The sequence below is a fragment of the Talpa occidentalis genome, unplaced genomic scaffold, assembly GCF_014898055.3.
Source record: "Talpa occidentalis isolate TD23 unplaced genomic scaffold, MPIMG_talOcc4v2.1 talOcc4.5, whole genome shotgun sequence".
In the NCBI taxonomy this organism is placed as follows: Eukaryota; Metazoa; Chordata; class Mammalia; order Eulipotyphla; family Talpidae; genus Talpa; species Talpa occidentalis.
In genome coordinates, this window is record NW_023604861.1 from 139,721,378 (window position 1) to 139,730,317 (window position 8,940).

The window sequence follows — 8,940 nt, forward strand, 5'->3', positions numbered from 1 at the left end:
CTCGCCATCAGCGCCTCTCTGGCCTCTTGCCTGGCTTGCTTCCGTTTCCTGTTTTAACACACAGTTGTCACCGGGTCACGAGCCTTGCAGTGACTGTCTACTCGCTGTTCATTCTCTCCCTTCCTTCACAACCACACTTTTCAAAAGAGCAGTATATAGAGCAGCAGGGAGCAAGAACATTTAACGTTAAAATAAAACCAACATTGAGCCCTGCTGTGCTGCCAGGTGCCCATTGACTTTGGGCAGTGTGCGTACCCTTTTTTGGGCCTCAGTTTCTTCAGCTGTCAGTAAGGTCATTCGTCTTTCCTGCCTCTCAGGATTGCAGTGAACTTCTGTGATGTCTCACAGCTAGTAAGTCCTTGCAGCTGAGCTACAAGTCATTCTCTTCTGTGTGTCTCATTCTCTGTTTAGTCCACCGTAACCTGAGTTAACCCTGCACTACTTCAGCAAAACTGCTTTAGCAAAGATCATAAATGAACTTTGAATCTTCCTTTAATTCTCAAAGTATTTGACACCACAGACCGTCTTCGAAAATGTGTCTTCTTGCCAGTGTCCATACTCCACTCCCTGGTTCTGCTCTGTCCTCTTGGTCTCAGTCTGACAAGCTGCCTCCCTTAATTCCCTTGTTCTTCAATACTTGGGGTCTTCTTTGTTAGTTTTCTCTTGTTAATTTTCCTGGTTACCTACCCACTCTCAACCCCAACACACCTACATTTGGATACCAACAAATCCTCAGGTACTTTACTTGGATACCAAGTACCTCACTCAGCCTGACAGCTCCTGCCCTCTGCACGCATACACCCAGCTACCTAGTAGATGACGCACATCGCAGACTCAGTGTGCCTCTATTAACGTCTCCTCCTTTCTTTTCCAGAATTCCCTACTTTGATTAATGGCACATCCACTCACCTAACTTTGAACATTTTGATTTATCTTTGATTTTTTTCACTGGCACATTAGATTACCTTTCAGATACGCCCGATGGAAGAATTTCTATATGAGCCATTGAGCAGTAGCAGCAGGCGCTGGGTCCCCTGTCTGCCCCAGAGCTTCTGTTCTAAACCATTTCCTCCTGCCACACGTAGCTTCTACTAGACCATTAAAAATGTGTGCATTTGTTTGTCTGTTTTCAATTTTCAGTTTGTTTTTTTTGGGGGGGGGTGGAATATTTAAAATTTTTCCTTTTCTGTAATTTAACTCAAAATACAGGCACATTGTTCAATTCATTTGACATAAATACATACTTTGTTCATTTTAGACCTAAGCATTCTTTTCCTATATACTCATGTGCTATTTAGTTTATTTTAAAGAATGAATCAAGAAAATGGTCCATAAATTCAAATTCAGATTGTATAAATTGTAGGTGATGATGGAGACAGAGTTTTTGTGAAACATCTTAACCATTGAGAGGAAATTTTGAGAGATTTAATAAGTTAGAAACTGTTCACTTTTGTTAATGCTGACCTTGGTGGTGAACTTTATAACTTAGGTTCATTCCGTATCAGTTAGGTCTTTTGAATATTTTCTGATTGTTTTAACTGTGAAATATACTTGAGGAAGGCAGCTGCACAGACATACACTTTGCCTATGGACATGACCTGGAAGTTAGATATTCTTTTTCCCTCTGAGAATTTGGCGCCATAGGTAAGGATCAACTTACATAAAAATCTAGATGTGTGTGTCAGCCAGCAGATGTGGCTATTACAGGAACATGGCTGAAACAGCCGTGATCCTGACCTTTGCCTTTGTTCCCAGGACATGGTTAACCGGAGAATAGCGATGGACATGATACTCAAGATGGCAGATTCCCAGCGCTTTAGACAATTTATCTTGCTTACCCCTCAGAGCATGAGGTAACTTTAAAAAGCTCTTTTGTGAATATAAATACTAAGTATGTAAGTGGGGGGGAAACACATTTCCTAATCTTAATGTTTTTAATGCAAAGGCATAAAAATTATCTCCTCTGCCAGTTCAAGAGATTTTAGATGATTTCCTTTTTTGTTGTTGCAATTTCATTCTCTCCCTTTTAGAACACAAGCAAGTTACTTTGAATGTGATTATTGACTTGGTGCTGTTTGTATTTTGAATCTGTTCCTTCCTGATTTCATAGCCAATTAATATAAAATAATTTTTGTAATTCTGTTTAGACCACAAGAAGCAAGCCATGATTTCCCTCATCTTGGTTTTTTTCTTGGTGCTGTGCAAGTACCAGCCTTTCTGAACAAAGAGCTCGCTGAGCCAGCTGTCTCTGGCTGCTGAGGAGGAGTCGGCACCCGGTTACGTCCAGTGATGCCCACCTCCGAGGTGGTTGCTTGGTCCTGTGGAGATTTAAATTTGTAATTAGGAGTATTGAGGGACTGTCTTTCTGACTGAAACAACCAGAGTGAGAAATAGTTAATACATAAATCTCCTTCATTTTCTTTTTCCTCCAAACTGAAAGCCCATAGCAGTTACCAAGAAGTTAAAGAATGAAAAAAAATTTCCTTAATGCAAATGACATTTCTTCTCCAACTCCAGAGACACACATATCCCTGTAGCAGGTGACAGCCATTACATATTTTCTTGAGGAAGCATTAGCATTTTTTTAAATGTGAAACAATTTTTCTTGGAAATTTGAGTAATTAATTTTGCTTCCTCTAGCTCGCTTCCATCAAGTAAACTGATTAGAATTCTTCGAATGTCTGATCCTGAAAGGGGACAAACCACATTGCCTTTCCGGCCTGTGACTCAAGAGGAAGAAGACAACCGGAGCTGATTTTTAACAACATGCCATGTCCTCCTGTTGAAAGATTTGTAAAGGGAAAATATTCAGGACTATTTCTTGAAATAAAATGAAGCTGAAGATATTCTAAAATAAAAAAACTCATTTATATATCTTACCCTAGTATACAATATGTAAATAAGCCTAGAAAACCAACTACAACCAGCAATTTAAAGTTACTATTACTTTACTTTGAGAAAATCAGTTTCATAGTACTGGTTTTAAATCTTTTTAAGTTTGTTTTTTTTTTAACCATCTACTTTTATAGATTGTTTTTCAGAAGTAAAATTTTGTACATATGCACATGTACATACTGTTTAGTTTGGGTTCATTTCTATAGTGTTTTGTAAGAATTAAAATAAAAGTCTGAGCTCCTGATTCTATTCAGTTTTGCTTCCCAGAACTGTGTTCTCGTTGCAGGGACAGGGCACAGCGGACATCTGATCTGGTTTGTGCTTATTGATCGTGACGGGCCTACACAGGCTGAAAGCTCTTTGAACAGAATCCCCGCACAGGTAGTTTTTAACCCCAGAGATCCAACTGTAGATTTGGACTGTACTTTTAATTATTTCATCAATATGAGATGCTGTCTCTTTATAAGACTCTCCACAGAGTACATCAGCACTGCCCGCTCCGACGCAGCGCCTTCCCCCAGTCTGCTCACTGTTGTCCCCCAGCTCAGTGTCCCAACCATGTCAGACCTAGATTGTGACACAGGGCTGTGTGCCCTGCTCAGCAGCGGACTTGCCAGGTTTACGATCCCTCTGGTAGCATGCCAGGGTTCTCAAGCTCAGGCTCGGCTGAGAGAGGGCACAAGCCGGGGACCGTGCAGGCCAGGCTGAAGAGTCGGGCTGGGAAATAGGAGGACAAAGTTGGCTTTCCCTGGAGCAGGAAAGAAGTAGCCAAAGGCCGAGCTGTTCATTGTGAGCTGACATCAGTTATAAGGCGCAGCCTGGTTTTAGAGGCATTAAAAAGTGTGCTTTTCAGAATGGTAAAATACAGTATATTAAGAAAAGGTATTTATGAGCTTTTTTAAAGAAAGCATGACTAGGGATCCTGCCTTTCTGCTCTGCATTGATACTAAAAGACACAATGGATATCCATCAAGGAGCATCCCTGTAGTGTTAGCAATAAATAGGAGTGAAATTTGAAAAGAAGAATCCTTAAAAAGGCAGTTTGAAAGCAGTGTCACTTGAGAAAATCTGGATTTTGGTTTTGGTGGGGAGAGATAGTGTTGAGATTATTTGGCAAAGGCTAAGTCCAAAAACTTAACTTTTCCAATCTAAGAATTTTTAGAAAGATGAAATATGCTGAATTTTTTCAGCGTATTTTTTCCTCATCAAAGTAATTTTTTTAATTACATTTGTAATTCATTTGTTTCAAAACTATTTTAACATCATATGCTTTTTCAGATTAAAAAAGCAAAAAAAAATACACCAAATGCATACACTTACATTAATTAAACTTCAGTGTCTGAGTTTTTGTGATGATTTCTAAATGTTGTGGTTCTTTATACAAATGAGAAAAAAATATTCCTCAGGTATCCACGCACCACTGTCATGTCACTTTGGCCTCACAAAGTTTGGTTGTGATTCTCATAAGTGAAAATATCTACAACTAATATTCTAATTAATAGTCATATTAATTAGAATAAAATAATAAAAAGTTGTTCCTTTAAAATATGTGGCTTTGCAAAATAAACTTTAAGTTTACATGTATGAAGGTCATGCTTTTGTGAGTTGGGGAGGGTAGTGGTAACTCAGGGCGCCTCATCAGACAGGTGACTCTTGCACCCACCGCTGACCATCAGTGCAGCGAGGGCGGAGCAGTGCGGACCCCGGAAACTCGGATGAAAAGCTTCCTTGGAATCTTCAATTCGGCCTTTTCAGGTCTATGGGGTAGGTGTGTTTCAACTGCACCCCTCTTTTTTGTCTTTCTCAAAATGACAAATGTGTAAATAGTTACTCAAGCCAATGATAACAGTAACGATTCAGGCATTGCCTTCTTAAATATCCTCCAAGTTTTCACTTCGTCCCAACCCGTAGTGCTTGATCTGTCTGTCCTCAGATGGCTGGACTGCATACGCAGAGACGTGCTTCAACTCTGAGTAAGAAATTATTGGTTGGGACTCGAGAACCGTCAGAAATGTTGGCTGCAATAATAAAACCATGGGATCCAGAGTGTCTGTTGAAAAGCTTTCTGGAGTAGAATAGATGTGGTACAACTCAGTACAAATGATTATGTCCTGAGTCAGTTTTCTACTGGATTTAGGACCTGTTGCTGCATCTGCATCACTTTGACCAACTGAGATTTCTAGAATTGGTTTGAAAGCTACAGCTCTACACAAACAAGTATGGATATATCTGGACTTGAACTAAATTCCTGTGAACTTGAAGGCATGTCAAGATGATTATTTAATAGGAACAGGTTTTATTTAAATAGTGGCAAAGTAATGTGGGCATAAACTGAGTCAACAAATAAAATTTCTTATATATAATATTGATACCTAGCCTATAAATTTCCACTTGGGCATCTGGATAGAATTCAAAGTGGCCTGAGAATGCTAATAAGCAAGCTCAAGAGCACTCGTGCTGCCTAATTTGTCTCCTGTTTGAGGATGTAGAGATTAATTCACTCAAAAATGGAGTTCTTGCCACATGCCCAAAGACTGTTTTAAGTGCTAGGAACACCACTGTGGTGAGTAAATCTACACTCAGAGTTTTAAAACCTAATTAGTGTTAGGATTTTAGATAATGGTAGCTGCTATGAATAGGAAAGCAGGGTCAAGAGTTGGGGGTGCTATTTCTGGGGAACGTTAAGGGAACACTGCAGAAGGTAACATTTAAGTGAGAGAAAGAACTAGCGGAAGATAAAGGGCAGCAGTTCTGGGGGAGGAAGTAGGTGCGAAGGCCTTGGAGTGGGAGTGGGCTTGAGGTCCGGAGTCAGGAGGGTGTGTGTAGTGCTTAGTGAGGAAAGGGGCTCGTAGAGATGAGACGGGAGGTTTTTGGACCTGGTGTGATAGAAACATCCAGTGCCCGGGCTGATGCATGAGCAGTCTTGGGCTGTAAGTGTTGCGGGCCAGCAATTTGGAGGCTCTCTTCAGTGGTCCATATCAGGTCATGATGACCAGACTCAAGTGGAGAGGGAAGCCTTCAGAGTTGGATAGCAGCAGGGGGGCTCCTGGAGTTGAGAGGAGTTAAGAATCATGGCTCTAGGGTCCCAAACACGGAGAATGCTGGCGCCTTCATGGAGGAGGCCTTGTGGCGGTGAAGAGCAACGAGGGCTGGTTGGAGAAGGAGAGAAACTTATCGAGTGTGGGAACTTTAAGATAACTTCATTAAATTGTTTTTTTTTTTAAGTGATGTTCAGCTTTTTAAAGATTCGTTTATGCATACATGAGCTGGGGTGCAGGCCAGAGGTGCAGGGGGTGAGAGGACTCACCAGAGACAGTGGGGAGCAGAGCAGCAGATCTACTGAAATCCACTGCTGAGGGGAGCAGCGGGAAGACGGGAGAGGTCTGCTGCACCGTGTGGGTCAGCTCCCTGGCCAGCCTGGGATCAAACTCATGCTGCAGTGGCTGGCGATAGCTTGATAGCGCTGTGTCTTTAACCCCTGTGCCACCAGGGAGGCCTCCTAAATTGATGTTGATGGGTAACTTTGGTAAATGTAAGAATTTGGAAAACAACTTGCGCGTCAAGATTATTTCATCTGCAAAATGCTGGGAAAAACCCAAATTGCGTGCCTGCCATATCTGGGAAGACTAATTGCTTGCAAGAGAAGAAGGAAGGGAACACTGTCATTTACATTTCCTTGGCAGCTAACAGTCAGCTCCTCACCACACCCCACCCGCCCTCTGCTGTGAGACCGAGGACGGCGCCTCTGCCTTGACGGGCTTCCAGCTGCCTGGGAAACAAGCTCTTGAGGAAGGAAGTTCCCGTTTTTCATCTAGAGTCTGATCTTGAATGAGTGAATTGCAAGGAAAATGGAGTCTGGAGCAACATGGTTCCCTTTTAAAAGAAGGTTTAGAGTGATTCGAGAAATGAAAGGAAATGGAAACATAGGACTTCAAAATGCATGGAGTCCAAGGTAGGAAAGATGGCAGACATTTGGGGGCCTTTTCTTTTCAGAACAGGGGGAATTAAACAGCCAATTAACGCAGTAATTAAAACGGCAGCAGAGTGTGTTCAGTTAGAGCAAACAGGACCTGGCCTACTTGAATGGCCTGAGGAAGTCTGCTTGGTCCTTCCTCGGGAACCACTAACTGGTTGCAATACTGAGTTCCAGTGCGTGAGGTCTGGGTGTATTTAATTGGGGCTTGAGTGCAGAGGGTGGCATTAAACTCACCTACTTTCATGGCTGGTCTGTGCAACGCCTGCTTCCCTTTATCCATTAGTCATTTCCTGTGGCAGATTGTATCCTCGAAGGATGGCCACAATAGTTCCCTTCTATGTCCTTCCAGAACCTGGCTTGGCAGATTAATTCCCTTCTTAACCTGGGCGGATTTGTACCTCACAATTAATAGGATACAGCAAAAATGACAATGTGACTTCCAAGGCTGTGAGAAAAGGCAATAAAAGAACGACGTATCTGGAACAGACTGGAGCACTGTGCCCCCATGGAGGCCAGCCTGACCTCTCTAGGCAGCAGATAGCAGGGAAAGCCTCAGCCAGGCTGCGCGGTTGACTACCAGGACAGAGCAAAATGCCAACTTCTGGCAGGCCTGTGCTGGCAGAGCGTTGAGCCACCATGGACATAGTGTGACGCTCTAGGGCCTCTGTGCTGAGGAAGCACCGAGTGCTCCTGTGGAGAAGCCCTGAAGCTACCAGGAGGGACGCCCAGTCGGTGCCCAGCAGCTCCAAGCCCTGTTTTAGCTCCATGTGGCTACACTACACGAGACCGCAAGTCCAGATCGCCCTGGTGAGTCGCTCTCGAATTCCTGACCCTCAGAAGCCATGAGAAGTAGTAACACAAGTGTTTCTTTTTCTAAGCCAGTTTGGGGCATGAGTTGTTGAGGGGCAATAATAGTTGTATGTGACTCTGGTGTTCTTTCGTGAGAATATATTTTTCATTTACAGATGTTGCAAGGGCAGTGGATTTTATTTTTTCTCCGTATTCCATATTTTTAAAATATGTCCAGGTTACTGTGCGTGCATCATCCTGTTGCCTCCAGGTGGTGCATGGTGTGCTATCGGCTGTGTCCAGCTACTCACCAGTCCTTCTAGTAACGGACCCCTACGTCACCTCTGATGCCCATACCACAAACAGCTGTCGTGGGCATCTCGGGACACGTCCCCTTTTGACATTCCATGACAGCTTCTTGGGGACCGCTGGGCCAGAGGGCTTGTTCTAACCAGGACTACTGGACTCCCTCCAGGAGCCGGAGCCTGGCCACACCGCCAGAGCAGGGAGGACCTAGACAAGCAGACATGTCAGTGGACGGCCCACTTGCTACATTTATAAGGAACCCGTGGGTCTGCTGCTGAGTTTGTTTTCCATCAGTGTTCAGATACCCATAAGCGCTCACTGCCTTCACCCAGGCCTTACTTCAGGCGCCGACTAAGACCCACGCAGAGGCCACCGCGGCACCCTTTCCTCTGCACCCCGCGGAGCTTGCGGTGTTTCCTCATAGCTCTTACGTGGGACGCTGTGCATGTGTCTGGCTATTGTGTCTCCTCCAGGAGCGTGGTGTTGGTGCACAGTGGGTGCTGCTTGAGCGCACTGCCCGAGCCTGGCTCAGTTGGATCCACTGGAATGAGCCTCTTCCTCACCCCACTGCACCCTCACATTAGCAGGGGAGAGGATTGGGAAGGCAGAGCCCGGGTATCTCTCTGCCTCCACTTTGGACTCACCAAGCTCGGGGCTAGAGGGCCCAGAACCTTCTCTCAGCACCTGGGCCTGCCCTCTGGGCGGGGGTGTGGTATGTCAGTGTTTCAGGCCCACTGGGGGCCTGAGTGTCTGCAGTGGAGTCTGCTTGCTCCCCTTCTTGTTGGGTGGACTCATTAGGCCCTGATCGCCGGTCTCATGTAATGATCCTAAGACAGAAAAGGAAGAATATTTAGAAAAAAAGAAGCACTCCCTAAAAAGTGCCTGTGTGGATAATGCAACACTGCAGTGCCTCTCTGCAACTACTGGTTCCACGTGGCAAGTTAAATAAATTGAAATGAAATTAGAATTTCTGC

The 8,940-nt window shown here is 44.1% G+C and overlaps 1 protein-coding gene across 1 annotated transcript in view; it reads left to right on the top strand.

The window, feature by feature from the left end:
* Positions 1-3,139, top strand: part of LOC119259601 (structural maintenance of chromosomes protein 6-like) — a 43,451-nt gene extending 40,312 nt beyond the window's left edge. Inside the window, 2 exon segments of the mRNA XM_037528591.2 lie at positions 1,756-1,853; positions 2,641-3,139. Coding sequence (XP_037384488.2) covers positions 1,756-1,853; positions 2,641-2,755 — 213 coding nt within the window. The 3' untranslated portion in view covers positions 2,756-3,139.
* The last annotated feature ends 5,801 nt before the right edge of the window (positions 3,140-8,940 follow it).